This window comes from Mesoplodon bidens (assembly GCF_964165515.1).
Source record: "Mesoplodon bidens genome assembly, chromosome: 1".
Lineage (NCBI taxonomy): Eukaryota > Metazoa > Chordata > Mammalia > Artiodactyla > Ziphiidae > Mesoplodon > Mesoplodon bidens.
In genome coordinates this window covers 36122330-36148435 of record NC_138176.1, presented here as the reverse complement: position 1 = coordinate 36148435, position 26106 = coordinate 36122330, and the positions used below count along the sequence as shown (strand labels likewise).

The 26106-nt window shown below is 36.9% G+C and overlaps 1 protein-coding gene across 2 annotated transcripts in view; it reads left to right on the top strand.

The window, feature by feature from the left end:
• Positions 1–26106, top strand: part of BTAF1 (B-TFIID TATA-box binding protein associated factor 1) — a 95406-nt gene that overhangs the window by 52621 nt on the left and 16679 nt on the right. For both annotated transcript variants that reach the window (XM_081251711.1, XM_081251712.1), the window contains 11 exons: positions 4657–4761; positions 6102–6251; positions 6573–6715; positions 6982–7156; positions 8493–8696; positions 13996–14422; positions 15378–15568; positions 17056–17209; positions 17634–17743; positions 19136–19337; positions 20907–21055. In XM_081251711.1, coding sequence (XP_081107837.1) covers positions 4657–4761; positions 6102–6251; positions 6573–6715; positions 6982–7156; positions 8493–8696; positions 13996–14422; positions 15378–15568; positions 17056–17209; positions 17634–17743; positions 19136–19337; positions 20907–21055 — 2010 coding nt within the window. The remainder of the gene's footprint in view (positions 1–4656; positions 4762–6101; positions 6252–6572; positions 6716–6981; positions 7157–8492; positions 8697–13995; positions 14423–15377; positions 15569–17055; positions 17210–17633; positions 17744–19135; positions 19338–20906; positions 21056–26106) is intronic.

The window sequence follows — 26106 nt, the reverse complement described above, 5'->3', positions numbered from 1 at the left end:
GAATAATAGTGGTGAGAGTGGACATCCTTGTCTTGTTCCTGATCTTAGAGGAAGTGCTTTCAGTTTTTCACCATTGAGAATGGTGTTTGCTGTGGGTTTGTTGTATATGGCCTTTATTATGTTGAGGTGGGTTCCCTCTGTGCCCACTTTCTGGAGAGTTTTTATCATAAATGGGTGTTGAATTTTGTCAAAAGCTTTTTCTGCATCTATCGAGATGATCATACGGTTTTTCTTCTTCAGTTTGTTAATATGGTGTATCACATTGATTGATTTGTGTATATTGAAGAATCCTTGCATCCCTGGGATAAATCCCACTTGATCGTGGTGTATGATCCTTTTAATGTGTTGTTGGATTCTGTTTGCTAGTATTTTGTTGAGGATTTTTGCATCTATATTCATCAGTGATACTGGTCTGTAATTTTCTTTTTTTGTAGTATCTTTGTCTGGTTTTGGTATCAGGGTGATGGTGGCCTCATAGAATGAGTTTGGGAGTGTTCCTTCCCCTGCAATTTTTTGGAAGAGTTTGAGAGGGATGGGTGTTAGCTCTTCTCTAAATGTTTGATAGAATTTACCTGTGAAGCCATTTGGTCCTGAACTTTTGTTTGTTGGGAGATTTTAAATCACAGTTTCAATTTCATTACTTGTGATTGGTCTGTTCATATTTTCTGTTTCTTCCTGGTTCAGTCTTGAAAGGTTGTACCTTTCTAAAAATTCATCTGTTTCTTCCAGGTTGTCCATTTTATTGGCATAGAGTTGCTTGTAGTAGTCTGTTAGGATGCTTTGTATTTCTGCAGTGTCTGTTGTAACTTCTCCTTTTTCATTTCTAATTTTATTGATTTGGGTCCTCTCCCTCTTTTTCTTGATGAGTCTGGCTAATGGTTTATCAATTTTGTTTACCTTCTCAACCATCTTTTAGTTTTATTGATCTTTGCTATTGTTTTCTTTGTTTTATCTCATTTACTTCTGCTCTGATCTTTATGATTTCTTTCCTTCTGCTAACTTTGGGTTTTGTTTGTTCTTCTTTCTCTAGTTCCTTTAGTTGTAAGGTTAGATTGTTTACTTGAGATTTTTCTTGTTTCTTGAGGTAGGCTTGTATAGCTGTAAGCTTCCCTTTTAGAACTGCTTTTGCTGCATCCCATAGGTTTTGGATTGTTGTGTTTTCATTGTCATTTGTCTCTAGGTATTTTTTGATTTCCTCTGATTTCTTCAGTGATCTCTTGGTTATTGAGTAACATATTGTTTAGCCTCCATGTGTTTGTGTTTTTTACATTTTTTTCCCTGTAATTCATTTCTAATCTCATAGCATTGTGGTCAGAAAAGATGCTTGATATGATTTCAATTTTCTTAAATTTACTGAGGGTTGATTTGTGACCCAAGATGTGATCTATGCTGGAGAATGTTCCATGCACACTTTAGAAGAAAGTGTAATCTGCTGTTTTTGGATGGAATGTCCTATAAATATCAATTAAATCTATCTGGTCTATTGTGTCATTTAAAGCTTCTGTTTCCTTATTTATTTTCATTTTGGATGATCTGTCCATTGGTGTAAGTGAGGTGTTAGTCCCCCACTATTATTGTGTTACTGTTGATTTCCTCTTTTATAGCTGTTAGCAGTTGCCTTATGTATTGAGGTGCTCCTGTGTTGGGTGCATATATATTTATAACTGTTATATCTTCTTCTTGGATTGATCCCTTGATCATTATGTACTGTCCCTCCTTGTCTCTTGTAACATTCTTTATTTTAAAGTCTATTTTATCTGATATGAGTATAGCTACTCCAGCTTTCTTTCGGTTTCCATTTGCATGGAATATCTTTTTCCATCCCCTCACTTTCAGTCTGTATGTGTCCCTAGGTCTGAAGTGGGTCTCTTGTAGACAGCATATATATGGGTCTTGTTTTTGTATCCATTCAGCAAGCCTGTGTCTTTTGGTTGGAGCATGTAATCCATTCACATTTAAGGTAATTATCGATATGTATGTTCCTATGACCATTTTCTTAATTGTTTTGGGTTTGTTTTTGTAGGTCTTTTCCTTCTCTTGTGTTTCCCACTTAGAGAAGTTCCTTTAGCATTTGTTGTAGAGCTGGTTTGGTGGTGCTGAATTTTCTTAGCTTTTGCTTGCCTGTAAAGCTTTTGATTTCTCCATCGAATCTGAATGAGATCCTTGCTGGGTAGAGTAATCTTGGTTGTAGGTTCTTCCCTTTCATCACTTTAAGTATATCATGCCACTCCCTTCTGGCTTGTAGAGTTTCTGCTGAGAAATCAGCTGTTAACCTTATGGGAGTTTCCTTGTACGTTATTTGTCATTTTTCCCTTGCTGCTTTCAATAATTTTTCTTTGCCTTTAATTTTTGCCAATTTGATTACTATGTGTCTCGGCGTGTTTCTCCTTGGGTTTATCCTGTATGGGACTCTCCGTGCTTCCTGGACTTGAGTGGCTGTTTCCTTTCCCATGTTAGGGAAGTTTTCGACTATAATCTCTTCAAATATTTTCTCGGGTCCTTTCTCTCTCTCTTCTCTTTCTGGGACCCCTATAATGCGAATGTTGTTGCGTTTAATGTTGTCCCAGAGGTCTCTTAGGCTTTCATTTCTTTTCATTCTTTTTTCTTCAGTCTGTTCCGCAGCAGTGAATTCCACCATTCTGTCTTCCAGGGCACTTATCCATTCTTCTGCCTGTTGATTCCTCTAGTGTAGTTTTCATTTCACTTATTGTATTGTTCATCTCTGTTCATTTGTTCTTTAATCTTCTAGGTCTTTATTAAACATTTCTTGCATCTTCTTGATCTTTGCCTCCATTCTTTTTCTTAGGTCCTGGATCATCTTCACTATCATTTTTCTGAATTCTTTTTCTGGAAGGTTGCTTATCTCCACTTCATTTAGTTGTTTTTCTGGGGTTTTATCTTGTTCCTTCATCTGGTATATAGCCCTCTGCCTTTTCATCTTGTCTATCTGTGAATGTGTTTTTTGTTCCACAGGCTACAGGATTGTAGTTCTTGCTTCTGCTTTCTGCCCTCTGGCTGATGAGGCTATCTAAGAGGCTTGATGGGAGGGACTGGTGGTAGGTAGAGCTGACTGTTGGTCTGTGGGCAGAGCTCAGTAAAACTTTAATCCACTTGACTGTTGATGGGTGGGGCTGGGTTCCTCCCTGTCGGTTTTTGGCCTGAGGCAACCCAATACTGGAGCCTACCTGGGCTCTTTGCTGGGGCTCATGACAGACTCTGGGAGGGCTCATGCCAAGGAGTACTTCCCAGAACTTCTGCTGCCAGTGTCCTTGTCCCCACGGTGAGCCACAGCCCACTCCTGCCGATGCAGGAGACCCTCCAACACTAGCAGGTAGGTCTGGTTCAGTCTCCCCTGGGGTCCCGATGTGCACACTACTTTGTGTGTGCCCTCCAAGAGTGGAGTCTCTGTTTCCCCCAGTCCTGTCGAATTCCTGCAATCAGTTTCCACTAGGCTTCAAAGTCTGATTCTCTAGGAATTCCTCCTCCCATTGCCGGACCCCCAGGATGGGAAGCCTGACGTGGGGCTCAGAACCTTCACTCCAGTGGGTGGACTTCTGTGGTATAAGTGTTCTCCAGTCTGTGAGTCACCCACCCAGCAGTTATGGGATTTGATTTTACTGTGATTGCACCCGTCCTACCATCTCATTGTGGCTTCTCCTTTGTCTTTGGATGTGGGGTATCTTTTTTGGTGAGTTCCAGTGTCTTCCTGTCAATGATTATCCAGCAGCTAGTTGTGATTCTGGTGTTCTCGCAAGAGGGAGTGAGAGCACATCCTTCTACTCCGCCATCTTGATTCCTCCTCTGTGTATAGTTTCACCAGATTTTCAAAGGGTCCCTAACCCAAAATAGGTTAAGAACATTTGCCTTGGGGCTTCCCTGGTGGCGCAGTGGTTGGGAATCCACCTGCCAGTGCAGGGGACATGGGTTCATGCCCCAGTCGGGGAAGATCCCACATGCAGTGGAGTGGCTAGGCCCATGAGCCACAACTACTGAGCCTGTGCGTCTGGAGCTTGTGCTCCACAATGAGAGAGGCCGCGGCAGTGAGGGGCCCACGCACCGCGATGAAGAGTGGCCCCCGCTTGCCGCAACTGGAGAAAGCCCTTGCCCAGAAACGAAGACCCAACACAGCCAAAAATAAATATATTTAAAAAAAGAACATTTGCCTTAATTTTGTAGTGAACTCAAAGTTGAATTTTCTTGGTTGGATATCATTTTACAGTTCATTACTTGCATTAATGGTGAGCACATAGAACTTAAACTGTTTATCTAGCACAGCAGTAATCTGATCATTTGTCAAATTTCCCTGACTGAGCAGTGATATATAATGTAACCAAAGAGTTGTTGCTGGTTAGAGCTTGCTCCCATATAGAGGATGATTTCAATTTATTAGAAGCACAATTCAGTGTTGTTAATCATAATCAGACTTTCTCCAGCTTCCTAGCGATTGTGTGCCATTTAATTTCTCCAAACCATTGGAATAATAAATGCGGTATTGTTGCTCCAGAATCTTGTCAAAATTTATCACCAGTTGAACATTTTTGATGAAGTCATACAGTCTTTTCATTGTAGTACTTCTGTTATTTGACTTACAACTTTTTAAATAAGCTAACACCAAAGAATTATATGCTATAATTTTGATTTTGTTTTTGTTTTTAGAACTCTTCATCTTGGCTTATACCTATCCTTCCTGATATGCTTCGACACATTTTTCAGTTTTGTGTTTTAGAAAGCAGCCAGGAAATTCTGGACCTCATTCACAAGGTATATGGTGAATATATGTGTACTCCTTTCCCAGTATCTTGGTAGATTTAAAATTTTTTTCATAGCTCTGTACTGTTGTTGATCAGGGATTTTAAGAAATTAGAAATCATCCAAGAGATTTGAATAGTCTGGAGATCTGCAAAATGAGACAAGGAAATAGGCTTCTTATGGAATATGGTAGTTAAGTCCTGGTTAGCCCTGCTGCTTGTGTGACCTACCTGGCAAACGTTTTAAGTGCTTTCTTTATAGCCTCAATACAGAAAATAAAATGAAGGAAAGATTGCTTTTCTCCATCACTCATTTTGCTGTTTATGAGCATGCTTATTGATCCTGCAAAGTATCTTTGGGATTTATTGGTAATATATAGAGTCTGATTGTTATAGTTTAGACTTGTACTTTTTTTTTTTTTTTTTTTTTTTTGCTGTACGCGGGCCTCTCACTGCTGTGGCCTCTCCCATTGCGGAGCACAGGCTCCGGACGCGCAGGCCCAGCGGCCATGGCTCACGGGCCCAGCCGCTCCACGGCATGTGGGATCCTCCCAGACTGGGGCACGAACCCATGTCCCCTGCATCAGCAGGCAGACTCTCAACCACTGCGCCACCAGGGAAGCCCTAGACTTGTACTTTTTTATTACTTAGCAAGATTGGTCATATGTGTTGGAACCTTTAAAGAATAGCCATTTGATGTATTTAATAATATTTATGGGAGGAGATGGCACTGTTGTACCTTTAAAACCTGTTAAGTTAGTCTTGAATCATTGGCCTCTGAGGTGGCTCATTGTTAACAGCCTTGGGTTAACATTGGTATTATTTCTACATGCTGGCCCTAGCCCATTTAATGCTAGGCATCAAAAAAGGTGCTTTATTGAGTAAGATCGTGAATCAAGACTTATACTGTTCTTAATTTATACTAGGATATTACTACCTCTGAATTTAGCAGAGGTTATTTATCAGGAGCTATTATATGTTGAAGCAGTGTTGAATATAGGACTGCATATTGAGCTTTATGATACATACAAAGGATTTCAGAGACTTACTGAGATTTTGATAACTTATTTTTATGGGTATCTTTTTTTTAAGTGATTTTCATAAAATACTGAGGAAAATACTTTGTATTCCTTTTTTAAAAAACTTTCTCGTGTATTACTTTTTTTAGTATATGAACCTACCTACCCAAAAACAGTATTTAAAAATAAGCCTCTATATTGAACTTAAAAATTAATCTCTGTGCTATTTCCTACTTTTTTTTTTCTTTGATTCAGTATCCCTAAAAATAAGTATTAGGTTTTTTTAGGCCTTGCTAGAAAAATTTCACTTTCTTGTTCCCTTTTCATTCTGCAGGTTTGGATGGAATTGTTGAGCAAGGCTTCAGTTCAGTATGTGGTAGCAGCTGCTTGTCCATGGATGGGTGCTTGGCTTTGCTTAATGATGCAGCCTTCTCATTTACCTATTGATTTAAATATGCTGCTGGAAGTAAAAGCTAGAGCCAAGGCAAGTGTAGAGGGACATAATGTATTTGTATGTTCAACTCAATTATTATTATTTTTTTCAACTCATAATTATTAATACAGTAACCATGTAAGAAATCTGTATTGCTTTATTATAAGCATGCTATCATTATTGTAACATAAGGAAAAATTATATCATTAGAACCTTGACAAAATGCATAGCAATTTTTATCCATTAAAATTTTGTGAAAAGAACTGTATTTTACTGGGATTATAACAAATGAATGAGAGTGTTTTGATGTTGTCTATTAAATTTTAATGGTTAATCTTTAATTATTGTTTTCTTCCCCCTTGTTCCCTCTAGGAAAAAACGGGTGGTAAGGTGCGTCAAGGCCAAAGCCAGAGTAAAGAAGTACTTCAGGAGTACATTGCAGGTGCAGACACCATCATGGAAGACCCCGCCACCAGGGATTTTGTTGTTATGCGGGCTAGAATGATGGCAGCCAAGTAAGTATACATAAACTCAAAAGTCATTTAACCAGAAGATTCTTCTGATGTGTCTGTCAGTCTTTCCTCCATCACACTAGTTACAGAGTAGGAAAAAAAATTAAAGCATAAGAAAAAGTTTCTAATTTTTTTGAAGTTTTAAAAGTAAGATTTATATATTTTTATGAAGATAAGATAGGAGTTATGTCTTCCTTGGGAAAAGTTACAGCTTCAGTAGGGGAAACTTCAAGCAATTCTATAGTAACTTCTTTTTTTCTCCCTCTTAGGTTGTTAGGAGCACTTTGTTGTTGTATTTGTGATCCAGGTGTAAATGTGGTAACCCAAGAAATTAAACCAGCTGAATCCCTTGGCCAGTTACTACTCTTCCACTTGAACTCCAAATCTGCCTTACAGAGAATTAGTGTAGCTTTGGTAATCTGTGAATGGGCTGCTTTACAGAAGGTAAGATTTTGCCCGAAAATAAATGAAGAGAATTTAAACCAGTTTCCTTAGCTGTTAGGATTATTTTTATTATATTTTACAAACAGAAAAGTGAAAATTTTCTCTGTATAAAGATCCAACATTTATAGAAAAGTATTCAAATTATATTGCAACATTGTTTCTCATTTGCCTTTAACCCTAGACTTTTTTCTTAGAACCCCCAGTCTTGTACTTGAGAACTACAAAAGATAAGAGGCTTTGAGTGATAGAAATCCATTTTTAAGTAGCAAGGGCAGATTTTTGGTCACAGGAAGAATAAAATCTCCACATTTAAACCCAAATCTTTATGTTTCCAAATAAGCCATTCCCTTGCAGCCCCTTTAATTTTTAACTTCTAGTAAGACGTATGATTTTGTGTAAGACTTGCTTCTGTAAATCAGAGAAACTTCCTGCTGGCTTTGTTTATTCCATTGACTGGAATTCTGGAAATTTAACTGTCTGCACTTGCTGTGAGAGCTGCTTGTTACTGCCTCTTAGCAGTTTGTCAGAGCTGTGTCTAAAAGTAATTGAGCCATGCTCTATTGCAACTGAAACCCCAGCTTTGCCTCTGGAAAGAAGCAAGGCTCATCTGTTTTTAGGCAGGACTCAGTGTGCTGGAGAGGCAGTGATGCTGTGTTTTTGTGCCTCTCAGACTCAGCAGCAAGTGTTGACAGTTCGGTTTCTGGACCCTCACAGAGCTTCTCTGGACTTACTCTGTGAAGCCCAGGCTGATCACCCAGATCCCACAGAACCCCTCATGGCTCACCACTGAGGTCATTCCCCCTCTGGTTGGGGCAGGCAACAACCAGAGAGAGTGGGAAGGGTTAGTTAAATTTGGGGGCAGGTGAGTAGCCTTTAAATTATATATCCATTTCTACAGTATGGCATGTGAAGCTATGGGTTCAACTGTTAAGAAATCTAATGAGTTTTTAAATAACATTTTTAGTGCATGCTAAGTGTTCTTTTCTGACTGATTTCTTTTTACAGTTGTATATTTTAAAGTCTGTGCTATATAATATATATGTAAACTTGGAATAAATTCAGAATAAAGTAAGAGTAATTAAGTGGAAAGTTTAATGGAATTGTAATAGTTCCATGTGCATGTGCTATAGTCATTCATGTTAAAATTTTAGAGTAGTTTGGGTGTGATACCTTTTCTCTGTGCAACTAATAACTATGTTGTTCTGGAAGATAACAGAATACAGATTCAGAATCAATAGAAATTTAGACTTGGTAGTTTGCAAGCAAAGATTTTTATGCATTTCTAGAATTATGTTTACATATTTGCCCTGAATATTTGTTGTCTGTTATATTTTAGGAGTGTAGAGCTGTTACCCTAGCTGTGCAGCCACGTTTACTTGATATCCTTTCAGAACATTTATATTATGATGAAATTGCCGTTCCATTTACACGAATGCAGAATGAGTGTAAACAGCTTATTTCATCATTAGCTGATGCACATATTGAAGTTGGTAACAGAGTAAACAGCAATGTTTTTACAATTGATCAAGCTAATGACCTGGTGAGTAAAGAAGTAACCTTCTTAATTTTAGAGCATGAAATAAGGATAAGAACTTTGTCATGTCATGTTTACCACAAAAACACTAATTTGCTGAATCTATTTTTGGCTTGGTAGCCTGTCATCACTACCCTTTAGAAAGGTTATTTCATTGTATTGACTTTTCTTGAAATAAGAGAATGGGGAAGGGATTTTTTTTTTTTTGATCTCAGCTTTGACAAACCAATATACCTTTATTAGAAAAAACTGTTACATTTTTGTCACTTCTCAGTTTTGGTTAAGACTGGCAGAGTATAGAAAAAATTGCTTCTCTAAGTTCCTGAGTACTTCTCCTCCCCTTTGCCAGCTTACAATGAAAATATCCAAACATAAGAGAATTACACAGTGAAGTCTCATATACCTACAACTAGATTACACAGTTAACATTTTACTAAATTTGCTTTATCACATATATATGCAACTCTCTGCCCCTCTATTGAACCATTAATCCTTCTTAATTTTTGATGCATTTTTAAGTAAGTTACAGACAGAGATCAGTACACTTAAACTAAAATTCAGTTTTTATGTTTTTTTCTCTTTTTTTGTGTCATTAACTAAAATTCAGTTTCCATGTTTTTTTGTTCTTCTTTGAGGTAAAACTTATGTACCATGAATTGTACAAATCTCCAATGGAATATATGATAAATTTTAACAGAAGCAAATACCTATGAAACCCAAACCTCTATCAAGATACAGACAGTGCCATAACACTTTCCAGTCAATCCCCTGCCCTCAAATAACGATTGTTCTGGTTTTCCCTTCACCATAGATTACTTTTGCCTGTTCTAGAATTTCATATACATGGAATCATACACTCTGTGCTGTTTGGTGTAAGGATCTTTTTCAGCATGATGTTTTGTAAAATAATACATGTTGTTATATGTATCACTAATTCATTCTTTTCTATTGCTGAGTTTTCTTTCATTGTATAAATATACCACAATTAGTGTAAGCCCTTCTCTGCTTGATGAACATTTGGGCTACTCCAAGTTCTCAGCTCAGAGCTGCTATAAACATTTTTGTACAAGTTTTTTAAAGACATATTTTCATTTCTCTTGGGTAAGTACATAGGAGTGGAATTGCCGGGTCATAGGGTGAGGTGTTTATTTAGTTTTATAAAAAATTGCACTTTTCCCAAAGTGGCTGTATCATTTTACCTTCTAATCAGCAATATATGAGAGTTCTGGTTGCTCTACATCATCACCAACATTTGATGATGGTCACTCCTTGTAATTTTTGCCTTTCTGGTGGTTGTGTGATAGTGTCATTGTGGTTTTAACTTGTGTTTCCTTGATGACTAATATGTTTAACACTTTTTTATGTCTTATTGGCCATTTGTTGATCTTCCTTTCTGAAATGTCTGTTCAAATCTTTTGTCTGTTTTTAATTAGGTTGTCTTTTTATTATTGAGTTGTAGGAGTTCTTTATATATCCTGGATACCAATCCTTTGTCAGATAGATGCTTTCCGAATATTTTCTCCCACTGTGTGGCTTGCCTTTTCATTTTCTTAATGGTGTCTTTGGATGAGCAGATATTTTTAAGTTTGATGAAGTCTAGTTTATCAATTGTTTTATTTTACGGTCATTGTGTTCTGTGACCTAACGTACCTTTTCTTATCTCCAAGTGGTGAAGTTATTCACACACATTTTCTTCTAAAGCATTCTAGTTTTAGTTTTTGTTTAATCATCCATATTTATGTTTATATATAGTGTGAAGTAGAGATTGCGTTTTGTTTTTCATATAGATACCTAATTTTTCCATCATCATTTATTGAAAAGATTTTTCTTTTGCCATGGAATTTCTTTGGCACCTTTGTCAAAAATTAATTGAAATGTAAGTGTGTGTCTGTATATGGGCTCTATTTGTTCAATCTATTTGTCTGTTATGCTAGCACCCGTGTCTTGATTACTGTATCTTTGTACTTAGTAAGTCTTTGAGGTTAGGTGGTGTAAATGAGTTCTTCCTTTTATGAGTTAAAGAATCAGAAACTCAGCTGCTTCACTTGTGTTGATTCCTGTGAAAGAGCATGCTTCATTTCTTATCCCCCTTATTGAAAAAATAATTGAAAGTTTTTTTGTTCTCACCTGTGAAAAAAAGCTAAAATTGCTTCAATTTTTTATCTGAGTTGTTTTTCTGATTGTTGTTTTTCTATAACTTCTCCTTTTTGCCCCCCCTCCCCCATATTTTGCCTTCTTGGAACAAAATCTCAAATTTTCTTCAAGGTCTGGGTTCCCTTCTTACTGTTTCTGACAACATTTCTTTTTAAAGCTATTACGTGGACTCTTAAAGCTTTTCTTATTCAAACCTCTCACTCCCCAGTGAAACTCCTATTCTGTTTCATCAGCTTCCTTAGTCCAGTGGTTTTGACCTGGGATATCAGAGTCTCTAGAAGAGCATATTTGAGGGAAGAGCAATTTTAAAAGATTAGTCTTGGCCTTGGCTAAGAGCCACTGCTCTTTGTAACTGTCTTTGCATCCCTATTTTATTCTTACCTGCAAAATATAGGCGTTTCCTGAAGGTCTTCCTTTGCCTGTCACCATTCTCACAATTTAGTTCTTAACCATGTACTGTGTACATGTGTAATTCTCTTGATCTTTTATGTTCTTCAACTAGGCATTTTCGCTTGGATATCTCACTATCATTTCAAACTTAACACAACCAAAATTGGAATTTATTTTTTAACAGAGAATAGCTCTTTTTATGCACAGTGTCAAATCTTGTTAACATTTCCTTTCAGAAAGTTTCATATGTTTATCCTTTCTCTGTTTCCATCACCACAACCCAGTCAAAGGCCTTAGTACTTTATGACTAGGTCCTGACTCATCTCTAAGGCTCCAGGCAGTCTCTGGTTCATTCCATCCTGCATGCTGTGCCACACTAACAAAATTCTTAGTGCCACTCTGAACACATCCCTCCCCTACTTAAAAACATTATTTTCTTTTTCCTTGATTTTAGTTTTTTTCTTACTTTCAACACCTCCTCTAAATTCCCCATCTTTTTTCTCCTCATTATTTCTCAAACTTCCTCCACTTAAGCCTAGTTAGTTTTTCTCTTGCAGAATTACACCACCCTTACCCGCTTTCTTTGCTTCACTCATTCTCACTTTGGTGTCTGAGCTCGTCTTTCCTTTGCCAGAAATTCCCTACCCTCCGGCCTCTACGCTCATCCCAAGTTCATCTCTTGACATTCCTTCATCGCCCTGTGCTCAGGCCGAGGTAAGCTGTGGTCAGTTCCTTGGACAGTGCCTCACTTTGCACTCCCTACCTCACTCTGTTTGCCAAGATGCCCCCATAACTCCAGAGTTTCCGTTGTTTAAAAACCTAGCATAAGTGTTAACCGCCTCTAGCAAGCCTTCACTACTTTTGTCTCCTCTAAGAAGAGTTAAGCTACCCTTGTGCTACCACAGCAACTTGCACTTACTTCAGTTTCATGTTACATTGTCTTGTTTACTTATGTATCTGTCTCCCACATTATTCTCAGCATTTTTTGAGTGTATGAAGACACTGATTTTACTCATCCGTTAGTATTACTCACTAAATATTTGTTGAGTGAATGAATTTGGGGTAATTGGAAAGCTTTTCCTAAGTTGCCTAGAATCATTGAAAATTGACAGAAGCATAGTGTATTTAGGACAATGTTTTTAAACTTTTAGTAGTGAAACCTGTTTCAAATAATGTTATGCAAAGCTTGAACACATAAAACAGACAAAGCAAAGTGGAGAGTATGAGCTAGAAGTGGTATGTGATCATGTTCCTTTGTAGAGAACAGATCAAGATGAATCAGATACAGCTCAATTTAAAGTCTTTGGTATTTTATAATGATAAAAGAGGATCTTATTTGTGTGCCTATTTTGCTTTTTGTAATAGAGGTTGGCATTATCAGTCTTGTCCATACGGGAACTGATTATTTCTAAGTCTGAAAAATTGGGTTCTCCATTAAAAAAAAAGTTAGGTTTTTTAATGTTACAGGCTTTTCTGACCAACATTGATCAGATTGGATCTATTTATGGAGCCTCTTTATGATTGCAATTACCTATCAAACAAGAAGACTATTTTTGTTATGTAATCTATCACACAGTCTTTAAATGGTAATTTAAAAAATGTGTGCACAGAAACTTTTACATAAATGTTCACAGCAACATTATTCATAATAGCTAAAAGGTGGAACCAACCCATCCATTCATCAACTAATGAATGGAAAAATGCAACTGATATATCCATATAGTGTAATATTATGTGGCAAAAAAAGGAATGAAGTAATTATACATGCTACAACATCAGTGAACCTTGAAAGAATTATGCTAAATGAAAGAATCTAGTCACAAAAGATTACACATTATATGTCCATTTATATGAAATGTCCAGGATAGGCAAATCTATAAAGATAGAAAGTAGATGAGTGGTTACATGGGGCTGGGAGGAAATGAGGAATGATTGCTGATAGGTATTGAATTTTATTTTGGGAGTGATGAAAATGTTCTAAAATTGTGGTGATGGTTGTACAACTCTGGATATAATAAAAACCATTGAATTGTACACTTTAAATGAGTGTATTGTATGTGAATTATATCTCATAAAGTTATTTTAAGAAGATGTATTGGGCTTCCCTGGTGGCGCAGTGGTTGCGAGTCCGCCTGCCGATGCAGGGGACACGGGTTCGTGCCCCGGTCTGGGAGGATCCCACATGCCATGGAGCGGCTGGGCCCGTGAGCCATGGCCGCTGAGCCTGTGCGTCCGGAGCCTGTGCTCCTCAAGGGGAGAGGCCACAACAGTGAGAGGCCCGCGTAACGCAAAAAAAAAAAAAAAAAAAGAAGATGTATTGAACAGTCTTTTAATGGGGCTTGTAAAGTAGTCTGATGCCACAGTCTTACAGCTTTAAGCAGCTCTTGGTAATTAAATAATTAATGACTATTGTACCACCCTCTCTTAACTGTTGGTTTATATTTGCTTACAGCGTTCTCATTTCACCAAAGTACTATATGGGTATTGTGTGTGATTTTTCACTCAAACTTATTAGATATAATAAGTCTCTTAATGAACTGTCTTTCTTAAACAATATAATACTAATGTTAAATTAAGTCAGATTAAAATAAAGTTTACTTGGAAGGTTTGAGACATTTATTTAGTTGACTGAATACTAAAATAGTACTAGATGTCATGGAACTTAAAATTGAAACAGAAAGTTTGTTGTCTGCCCTTTAGGAGTTTACAGGCTGTTTAGGGTTGATGTCCTTAATGATTTTTGATTTCTCTTTTTTAATAGGTCACTGCTGTTTTTAATGAAGTCACATCATCTTTCGATTTAGATCCTCAAGTGTTACAGCAGTTAGATAGTAAACGACAGCAGGTCCAAATGACAGTTACAGAGACCAACCAGGAGTGGCAAGTGTTGCAGTTGAGAGTGCACACTTTCGCTGCATGTGCAGTTGTAAGCTTGCAGCAACTTCCGGAGAAATTAAATCCTATTATAAAACCATTAATGGAGACAATTAAAAAAGAAGAGAATACTCTAGTGCAGAACTATGCGGCTCAGTGCATAGCCAAACTACTTCAGCAGTGCACAACAAGGGCGCCCTGTCCCAATTCAAAAATTATTAAAAATCTCTGTAGCTCACTTTGTGTGGACCCATATCTAACTCCTCCTGTCACGTGTCCAGTACCAACACAGAGTGGCCAGGAAAATTCTAAAGGTATATATCTAAAGCTTTATTTGGGGTAGAGAAAGAAATAACCATTTAAATCTGTTTATAGTCACTTACAGGTATAATTTAAGCACAAATCCAGTTTATGTTGGAGCTTTTTCCTATTCTGAGAGAATTTGCACATATTGCTAATAAAGTCACAACCTCTTAAGTTATTCATAAAAGACTTGATATATATAATGACTGAATTCTATGAGACAGGTGTTAACCCTTAACTTCTCTTTCAAGACCATAATTATAGGGTTTACTGTTAACAGAGCTAGAAAACTTAATTATATCCAGTGGTGAATAAAAGTTCTTCCTGTAAAATTCTGGTTTCTCTAATTTAGTACATGTCTTATGAGATAAGTGGGCTCTGTTACCGTTAGCAAATAATGCTTAAACAGCTTTTCTATTTTCATCCAGAAAATTTATATGGAAAGTAACTGCTCTTTGTAGGCTAATATCAAGGACCAATGTTTCTTCACATACCTTAGTCCTAAATTTCCCCTATCCCTGTCCCTGAGAGCTATGTGAGGCAGCAATATTTTGCAGTGGTTGGTGTTTCTGAATTCATGGTAACTATGGACTTTTTTTTTTTTTTTAAAGAAAACTTACTTGCATTGTTTTTTAATGTTTCTTTTTATGCCTGGAAACATGCATTTTTAAAGAATTAGTGTACTTTTAACTGAAGGTACATTCATTCTTGCATGTGATATTTCTTGTTGTTAATATGATGCTACAAATTTGGTTGTATTAAGTATGGTCCTATGCAAATATTAAAACATTCAATGTTATAAATTATTGATTTGTTACCATTTCATTGTCTAAAGAAAATATCATTGGCCTATAAAAATTGAGACTTAAAAGACAATTTTAAAATGTGTTGTATCTCTTTTGGAGCAGGAAACTTTTGGTCACCTATATTATGCTTTAAAAGTTATTTAACTTTTTTCCTTAATAGGATCCAACTCTGAAAAAGATGGAATGCATCATACCGTTACCAAGCACAGGGGTATAATTACACTCTATAGGCATCAAAAAGCTGCTTTTGCTATCACAAGTAGGCGAGGTCCTACCCCCAAAGCAGTAAAAGCTCAAATAGCAGATCTTCCTGCAGCAGGTAGTGGAAATATCCTTGTTGAACTTGATGAGGTAAATAGTTTTTTTCTTTGAATACTCTGATTTTAAAACAAATATCTTACAGATTGAGAGCTAAATTGTCATATCAGCTTCTAGAATTGTATTTTAATATTTTTAAGTGAAAGAACTGGGGCTAATAACTTTTTGGAGTACTGCAGCAACAGGGTCCAGAAAAACTGAAAACTTCTTCAAATTTTTCATGCCTCTTATTATTTTTACCAGCTTAACTTGATGATTATCTTCCTAGGCAAGAAACCTTCTCAGTAGTGGGTACATAAATCATTCATGAATATAAACTAATTCACTCCTATAACAGTGACTACAGAGATGTTAAGTAATAGTTAAAGCTAACTTTTCTCAGTCCTATCAATGTCAGGAATTGCTGTTGATATTCAGAGGATAAGTTTATACATGTCAGAGTTTTACCTATCTGACTTTTAGTCAACTTGGAATTTATTAACTATGTGATGTGAGGTAGGGTTCTAAATTTATTTGCCCACATGAACAGCCTTATCCCACCGTTGAATCTTTTCCTCCCTGGTTTATAATGGCACCTCTGTTTTATGTCATGCTTTGTATATATAAGGATCTCTTTGGGCTCTCTGTTCTGTTTCATTGGTCTACTTATTCTACAGTACAGTCTTCTTTAAAGATGATTTTAAAAAGTGTTCGGTTTTGGAAAATCTTACAGTCACATTATTAACAATGGAATGAATGCTCTAGGTAGCTCTTTTGGTTGCAAGACATAGGAACTTAACCTGAGTTCAGCAATAAACTATCAGTGCTAAAAGACATGTGTTTAATATATTTCTATAAAGTATAGGCCTATTTAAAGTTTCTTTTTTTAAGCCAAAATCTTAGCTTATTGTCTATATTTCTTTTAAAATATTCTGTGAATGAAGGTTTTTTCACTAACTATATTCTTACCATAATTTTAATCAAAAATTTACTGTGGTTTTAATATTTATACTTCCATGGTTTACATAGTTCCTTCACTTAAAAATATATATGTATCTTTCTGGGGGGACAGTTTCTTTTGTATTTAATTATTATAAAATTACTGCTAAGTAAGAGGTTATTCATCTTGCGGTTAAATTAAATAGATGCTCATATTCTATCCCTTAAGCAAATATAAATAAGGGCCCATCATTTTATCTCCTTTTCCTCTCTCTACCTGTTTCTTTGGGGTGGAGAGAAGAAGAAAAAAACATGTTACTTAGAACTGTCTCTAGAAACAGCACATATTCGTCTATTCCTTATCTCCAACCCCCGAAAGTATTTTACTTTGGATGTGAAAATCTAGTTTGGGATTTTATGCCCATGTAAGTTTAATTATTGAGAAATGTTTATAGTTATGGTAAATATGTCCCGTAATTGCTTAATTAGTTAATGGTAACACTGTGAATTCTTAGGTAGTGACTTTTAAATTATCTTAATAACATTTCAAATGCGTTATACTTTTTTCTCAAATTTCGTTTTCAACTAACATTTAACTTTAGGCCCAGAAGCCTTACCTGGTACAACGGAGAGGAGCTGAATTTGCCTTGACAACTATAGTGAAGCATTTTGGTGGTGAAATGGCAGTGAAGTTGCCACATCTCTGGGATGCTATGGTTGGTCCATTGAGGAATACAATCGACATAAATAATTTTGGTGTGTACATATTTTTCCGAGTTGCATTTTAAACAGATTTCAGTATATATCCGTTACGTATGTCCTTATAAAATAACAATGCCTATACCTGTTTATCCCAGGCCAGCTGGTACGTTTTTAAATGCAAGGTTGGTAAAAACATTTAATTTATTTTCATGTCATTTTGCATACTTTTTGCTTTTTACTTTTTCTATTACATATTTAGAAACAGATATTTGAAATGGATCATTATGTTAAACATCTTTAGTTGCTTTAGGTGTAGTACCTCAGCAGTTAAATTAAGGGCATGTTATTTCATTTTACATTATAAAGCAAAATAGACTCTCCCACAGTACCTGGGGGAGTGCTAAAACTTTTTGTGGGCTCTAGATTTTAAAGAATTATTTGCAAGGTAATATGCACTTAAATCAATATGTTTTAATAGATGGAAAGTCCCTCCTGGAAAAGGGAGATGGCCCTGCCCAAGAACTGGTGAATTCTCTGCAAGTTTTTGAAACAGCAGCAGTGTCAATGGATTCTGAGCTTCATCCCTTGGTAACTAACTAATGCAAGTGTAGTTTTTTTTTCTAGTAAAACAAGTAGTCTTATTAGACTTAAGGCTTGAATGAAAAGTGCAACTTTGATGTCATTCCTTATAATTGCATTTTCTTTTATATGCTATAACTAGATTCCTTCTTTCCTGGCAACTCAACTCTTATGGGCTTTGAGGCAGAGCTGGGTGCATGAATGATAGAAAACCCACTCTGGGGGCTTAGAATACAGGGCAGTAGGGACAGGGCTCTGATGACACAGAAGCCAGGTGTAAACAGGAAAGAAAGCCGCATCCCTGTTCATCTATACCATCTTAATAATATAGTCTAGGAAAGGAAGAGTACAGGTAATAAAACCTCTTTCCAAGATAAATGTAATGGTAGAAGGAAGTTACCTGTCAGAGATGAAACTAGTCAATGGCAAAGATAGAACCTGGGTTTATTTTTTAACTGTTAAAATATCTCTTACCAAAAAATTGGAACAGAGGGAGGAGGAACATAGACTAGAGAATTAATTGTCTGGTTTTTCCACTGAAGAAAGTATTACTCTTTCCATATAACTGCAATAGGAAACTCTCTGCAGTTTATAACATTGTGAAGGGTGCTATCTCCAATTCTCTATTCACATCTAATATAAGAGGGAGAATCTAGGAGAGAGTAGAGAAGAGTGAAATTTTTCTGTTTATATAGTAATAAAGCATATTCTTTTACTTGTTAAATTTTGCGGATTTATCATTAGTAAAGAAGGGCAGAATCCTGTATATGTTCACCCTCCGTGATCAACAGCATGCATTCAGCTGAGCTGTAAGGCTAGTCTGTTCAGCAAGTACCTGGATCTCATGAGCATTAATCCTGGCTTCCGTCCAGCAGACATTTAATAATGGGATATGTTGTGCTCTTGTGATCATATTGCCTTTGGTAAGCCAGGAAGTTAAAGTGGAAAATACTTAACCAAAGTATAGTGCCCAGAACAAAATCGGGATCACTCAACCCAGTGAATAAAAAAGTATGTACCTAAAACTAAGCCATATTGGGAGGGGGCTGATGACGAGTGGTGTCATTTTCCCAACCTCAGTAGGAGATTTTTGCAAGTGCCTTTGATGCGTTCTCTACTAATTTTGGAAAGAATTGAGTGTTCCCTGATGCCTAAGAGGATATTGAACAGGGGAGAAGTTCTGCACCTTTCTATTCTTTTTAAAAGCATTATAATAACAATTTAGATTTAAATTTTTATTGAGGATGTTTTGACAGTAATGTTTTGAGGTAATTGGAGATATTCTCGGATTTAGAGTTACTTAGAATATTGAGAACCTCTGAGTGTGGGCCGTTATAGTTATATTTTAAACAGTAGATTCCCTAACGAGTATTCTGATTATTTTAAACATTTTGTTTTTAGTTGGTACAGCATTTGCCTCATCTTTATATGTGCCTTCAGTACCCCAGCACTGCAGTGAGGCACATGGCTGCTCGTTGTGTAGGCGTCATGAGCAAAATAGGTACCATGGAAACAATGAATATTTTTTTGGAGAAGATTCTTCCATGGCTGGGAGCAATTGATGACAATATCAAACAAGAGGGTGCAATTGAAGCACTTGCCTGTATCCTTTTTTATTTTGACAAATTATTCAGAAATTATATTCATTTTATTTAAGGATGACTAAAATAAAATTTATTCAAATATGCACAGGGAATTCCCTGGTGGTCCAGTGATTAGGACTCCATGCTTTCACTGCTGAGGGCATGGGTTCGATCCCTGGTCAGGGAACTAAGATCCCGCAAGCTGCACAGTGCAGCAAAAACAAAACAAAACAGAACAAAAACAAATACGCACATAACCTGCCTTGTTCCAAAAAGAAACCTACTTTTTTTTTTTTTTTAATTCTGTCTCAATTATCCTTTATTTGTAGTTTACCTTGAATTACTCTGGTAACCTATTGAGGTTTTTTTTTTTTTTTTCTCCAATTCGCGCTGTCTCGGCGCACGTACGTGTCACCAGCTTTTTTTTTTTTTTTTTTAATTTATGGCTGTGTTGGGTCTTCGTTTCTGTGAGAGGGCTTTCTCTAGTTGTGGCAAGTGGGGGCCACTCCTCATCGCGGTGCGCGGGCCTCTCCCTATCGCGGCCTCTCTCGTTGCGGAGCACAGGCTCCAGACGCGCAGGCTCAGTAATTGTGGCTCACGGGGCCAGCTGCTCCGTGGCATGTGGGATCCTCCCAGACCAGGGCTCGAACCCGTGTGTCCGGCATTGGCAGGTGGACGCTCAACCACTGCGCCACCAGGGAAGCCCTGAAACCTACTTTTTTAGATTTTATTTTGAAGTGCATTTTTATTACATTATAATACATTATAAATACATTTACATTTGATTATGAAAATATTCACACAAAGTCTGGAGAATTACTATTTTAAGAGATCTTTTTACAGGCAAAAATTTTATGTACCTCATGAACTATTTATCTAGTAACTTATCTGTTTATTTGGTTTATAATCAATTTTTTTTAATATTAACCAGATGTTATATAGGTAGTTCTTATAAATATATTATGTTTGCTTTGTTCATTACTTGGGTAGAAAATGACTAAGTATACTAAATAACTAGAAATATACAGGCAAGTTTTTACCAAGGGTATGGCATCCACTGACATTTTTTTCTCGAAATAACCCAAAAGATATTTCGGTATAAGAGCAAGAAAGATGGGTAGAGATCAAATCAGTTAGAAACTCTGGCTCAGAAATGCTGAAGATTACAGGAGGACTGAACTCACTGAGCCTGCTAGGTCCAGTTTAAGATTGTTAAGATATTATTGGTGGGAAATTTGGAATTAATCTTTGATGCTGAGTTGTGTTCCCTTGCTTGCAATGCAACTCAATTTTGGTATGGGAATTCTAGAAACTTGGAGGGATTTCTCTATGGAAAAAAGTCTTATTAATAAAGTTACCTCCAGCCTTCCTCAGATGAAAAACGTCATTTTATCTTCTTAATCATGAGAAAGTTACATAATGTTTACAAACGAGTAACATTGTACAAATGCTGTTATAGTTGAATCATAGACCTTGAGGGACAGTCAGTTCTTCATAATACAGGTGAGAAAATGAGGAACTGTTTTAGAAGTCATGGTCTTAGTTTGTGAAAACATCTGCCTTGGAAATTTCCTTAATAACTTACTCAGGTGTAATGGAACAACTGGATGTTGGTATTGTTCCATATATTGTCCTTTTAGTCGTGCCTGTGTTGGGAAGAATGAGTGATCAGACGGACAGTGTAAGATTCATGGCTACACAGTGCTTTGCAACACTAATTAGACTCATGCCACTTGAGGTAAGTTGAAGATACTTGGTTTATGGACGTAATGTTTTCAGTAACTTCATAGTAATTGTAACCCTTTTTAAAGAACATGTCAGGTTTAAAAAAAGATTTGAATATGTTTATGTTACAAGTGTTAAGAATTTTATGCTTTAATGGGTAATTTTTTTTTTAACACAGTGTTTTAAATAAAACTATGGTTCTGGGACTTCCCTGGCGGTCTAGTGGTTAAGACCCCACTGCAGGGGGCACGGGTTCAATCAGGGAACTAGGATCCCACATGCCGCACGACACGGCCAAAAATTTAAAAAACAAACAAACAAAAACTATGGTTCCTAAAAGACTGATAATTCATTGATGCTATTCTAGAAATAGAATTGTTCCTAAGTATCCCTGGTAACATCTATGTAAAGATTCTGTTCTGAAGTTTACGTGAAAGGTAAATTTGAAAGATGGTAATTGAAAGTGTAAAAAGCAAATGATGTCTCTGTTGGATTATGGAGAAAGCAGACTAGAAGGCTGAAGTTGGAGAATTTTGGAGTATATTCATGCTACAGAAATAATATATGTGGCCAGTGTGGGAAATAGAAGTGGCTTGAAGCAAGGGAAAAACCAGGACCCTTCCACTTAGCCACTTACTATATTTTTATGGGATTTTTGTAATTCAAGAAGTAAGTATATATGCAGTTCATCCGTGTTGTAGTATGTCAGTAGCTCCTTTTGGATGTATTATCCTTTTGGGTGTGTTTAGAGTATTACTGGCCAAGTAATACTCTATTTTATGGAGACACCACATTTTGTTTATCCATTCACCAGTTGATGGACATTTGGCTTATTACCAGCTTTTGGCTATTATGAGTAATGCTGCTATGAACGTGCACTTCATGAGCTTATAAAGTCTTTGTGTGGATGTATGCTTTTATTTCTTTAATTTATTTGTTTTATTTATTTATTTTTGGCTGCATTGGGTCTTTGTTGCTACGCGCAGGCTTTCTTTAGTTGCAGCGAGCGAGGGGCTACTCTTCGTTGCGGTGCACGGGCTTCTCATTGCAGTGGCTTCTCTTGTTGCAGAGGACAGGCTGTAGGCACACAGGCTTCACTAATTGTGGCACACAGGCTAAGTAGTTGTGGTGCACAGGCTTAGTTGCTCTGCAGCATGTGGGATCTCCCTCCTCCAGGGCTCGAACCTGTGTTCCCTGCATTGACAGGTGTATTCTTAACCACTGCGTCACCAGGGAAGCCCCAGAACATGGATTCTTAACCACTGGACCGGCAGGGAAGTCCCTGCTTTTATTTCTTTTGAGCAGATATTTAGGAATGGAATTACTGGGTCATATCATGTTTAACTTTTTAAGAAACTGCCAAACTATTTTCCCAGAGTAACTCTACCATTTTATATTTCTACCAGCAAAGTATGAGCATAAGTTGGATGATAGCCTCTCTGAAAAAAAAAAAATTTTGGCTATCTGGTAAAGTTGAAGATTCCCATCCCAATGACCCATCAAATCTATGCTAGGTATATATCCTGGAGAAATTCATAATACATCCAAGACATACCTTCAAGAATATTATTTATACCATTATTTATAGTAGTCTAAAACCACTCAGATATTCATTATCTGTAGAGTAGATATGTTAACTGTGGATTATTATACTGCAATAAGAATGAACGAAGTACAGATACATACAACAAATAGTGAGTCCTTAACATAAGATTCTATTTTTATGACGTTCAAAAATAGGCAAAAGTACATGGGATGCATACTTAGGTGATAAAGTTATAAAGAAAGATAAAAATGAAATTGCCATGAAAGTCAGTAAAATGATTACCTCTTGAGGAAAGGAGAGTGGGTTATCACTGGGAGGGAGCTTACGGGATCTTGCAGGATGATGGCAGGGATGCTTTTCTTAATCTGGCAGTAGTTAGGTGTTTGTTTTATAATTTATTAATCTGTACATTTGTTTATATATTTCTCTGCATGAATATTTTTTCCACAGTAAAATATGTTAAAATAACCACCGTGATTAAAAAAATACTAGACTACTGTATCAAAAGACCCAAGTGACATTTCCTGAATTGTTTCCATCCTCTGCTTCCTAGGTCTTATTCATATCCTTTAGCTTTGGGGCCTTGCATCATCTTATCTGTAAACTAAGTTGATTATGCTTCGTCCCCTTGGTATTTTTTGGCATTGAAATCAGGGAGTGATGAGAAACCATCGTGTTCTTTGAGCAAAGGAGTAGATGATGAAAGCAGTGTTTTAGGAAAATCAGTTTAACAGCTGTTTGTGGATTCGAATGTAAGTGCCCCCAAACAGAGCCCAGATCCACTGTGAGGTGATAAAGAGTCTAAACTACTTTTTTTTAAAGGGAGAATAACAGTACTTGATAACGTATTGGCAAAGAAAAGAGATTTTGAACTTTAGAGATTGAGAAAAGATTGGTAAGATTCCCTTTGATAGATGTGAAAATTACAAGGATGTGATGCGTATTTTGCTTCCAGCCATGATAAAACAGATTTATCCTCCTACCTTAACTTAGAAAACCAGACAAAATGAATCAAACAATGGATTTCAGACATTGAACAACAAGGGAACAAATGAAATGCCCTAGCTTACTGCCTGGAGTGAGTTTCCAGACCATAGGACAGGGAAGTGAAACCTAAACAGAGGCTAGCAGAGTCAGAGTGCAGGGAGGACAAGATGGGTAGGATTTGCAAGGCAGAGTGCCTGAGAGGAAGTAGCTGCACAGAGAAGAAGCTTCAGAGGTCCACACAGAGGCTGAGTATTCATTCATCTGGGCGTATGTATGAGAATGTATGTTTGAGACTGGGGGGAAAAATCAGAAAGGAGTAGGTGGAACAACTCCCAGAGCTCACACAGGGTCAAGAATAGGTATTTCCCCCAAGCTGAGTCAGAGGACCTACCATATAGGGCACTGAGTACAGTCCTTAGAAGTATATCGCCTGAGTAGCAGGGCCCAATTAACCCTTGACAGAAGACTCATTTGAACCCACCTTAATAAAGCTTAAAAGCAAGCCTCAAGAGGATCAAATTGGTTTCAGGTAATTTAACTATATCCCAAAAAGAAAAAATGTTTAACCCCCAAAAGTTCAGCACCCAACAGGGTAAAACTTAGGATGTTTAGCGCCCATCAGAAAATTAACCAGAGGGAGTTCCCTGGTGGCCTAGTGGTTAGGATTCCAGGCTTTCACTGCCATGGCCAGGTTTCAATCCCTGCTCAGGGAACTGAGATCCTGCCCTCCCCCTCCGCCCCGCCAAAAAAAAGTTAACCAGGAGAAAAGTCAGTCAATAGAAGCAGACCCTGAAATGACCCAGATAATAGAATTAGTATACAAGGACATTAAAATACGTTCCATATGTTCAAGAAGATAGAGGGAAAGCATGAGTGTAATGAGGAGCAACATGGAAGACATAAGAACAACCCAAATTGAACTTCCTGAGTTGAAAGATAAAATTACAAATAAAAACACACTGGATAGGATTAATAGCAGATTAGATGCTGTGCGTTTGAAGATACAGCAATAGAAACAAGAATGTCGTGCAAGTTGATTCCTGTTCCACTTTATCTTGATTTGCTCTGCCCCATCTTCATAGGAAGAATCATGTACTTTTCAGTCAAGGGTTCAGGGAATATAAACCAGTGGTTTTGATAGAAGCTTTAATTCCTTGCACTATTAGTAACTCTTGCTGCTTTTATGGGAATTAAGGTGAGGAAGATACGCAAAGGAAGGGTTCCTGGCACTAAACAATATTTATGAATCCTAATCGTTGTTAGGAAATGTCCCTATTGTATGGCCTTATATCTGGTTGTCATTTATTAAAAGGTCCATGAGGATAAATGTTTGAAGATTTGTTACTTCCTTATAAAGCACCGTGCAGAAAGGCTTCATTTTGATGGTTGTCATTATGGTATTAGATGTGTTAAAATGTTAGTTTCTATCTTACTTGACAAAGTTGTTAATTCTAAAATCTTTTGAGGGAATTCCCTGATGGTCTAGTGGTTAGAACTCCATGCTTCCAGGTTTGATGGTTGGTTGGGGAACTAAGATCCCTTGATCCCTACAGCACAGCAAAACAAAACAAACTTCTGAAAATATAACATGCAATCACTTTAAGACTCAGTGTATACACCTCACTCCTGATACTATTTCTGGTATTATAAGGAACATATATTTTAATTGAATTTAATTGAAGTTCTCTTCTGAGAATTTTACGTTTCTTAACTTTCACTTTACATTTCTTAATCATAGGGCAGTAGTTCTCAAACTTTCTGGTCTCTGGACCTCTTTACACTCTTAAAAATTAAAGACCCCAAAAAGCTTTTGTTTATCATATTTTCTGTTATAGAAATTAAAACTGAGAAATGTGAAAAGATTTATTAATTTGTTTAAAGAATAAATCCATTAGACTTTTGAATAGATCTTTTACCGGTACACGTTTTGTAACATGCATTGGTCATTTGGAAAACATTGGTTCACTGAGTTAAATCTTTATTTAAATGTAAAATGTAAAATCTTAAATGTAAATGTTAAATGTAAATCTTTTAAAAGTTGATATAGGGCTTCCCAGGTGGCGCAGTAGTTGAGAGTCCGCCTGCCGATGCAGGGGACGCAGGTTCGTGCCCCGGTCTGGGAAGATCCCACATGCCGCGGAGTGGCTGGGCCCGTGAGCCGCAGCTGCTGAGCCTGCGCGTCCGGAGCCTGTGCTCCGGCAACGGGAGAAGCCACAACAGTGAGAGGCCTGCGTACCGCAAAAAAAAAAAAAAAAAAAAAAAGTTGATATATTTCATCATACAGTAGCAACAAATCAGACTCATTAATATCACCAACAGAAAATTATTTTTAAATATTGGGAAGTACCTGCAGTGCTAAGTCTCTTTTGTAAACTTGAATTTTATCATTGGCAACAAGTTATGTCAGTTATTTTCCTTGAAGTGACAAATTTATTTTTGAGAAAATATCAGCCAAATACCCAAGTCAGAATAACCGTAGTTTGTCAGTCCATTCAAATAAAATGATGTCTGTAAAAAATGGCTAGGTCAAC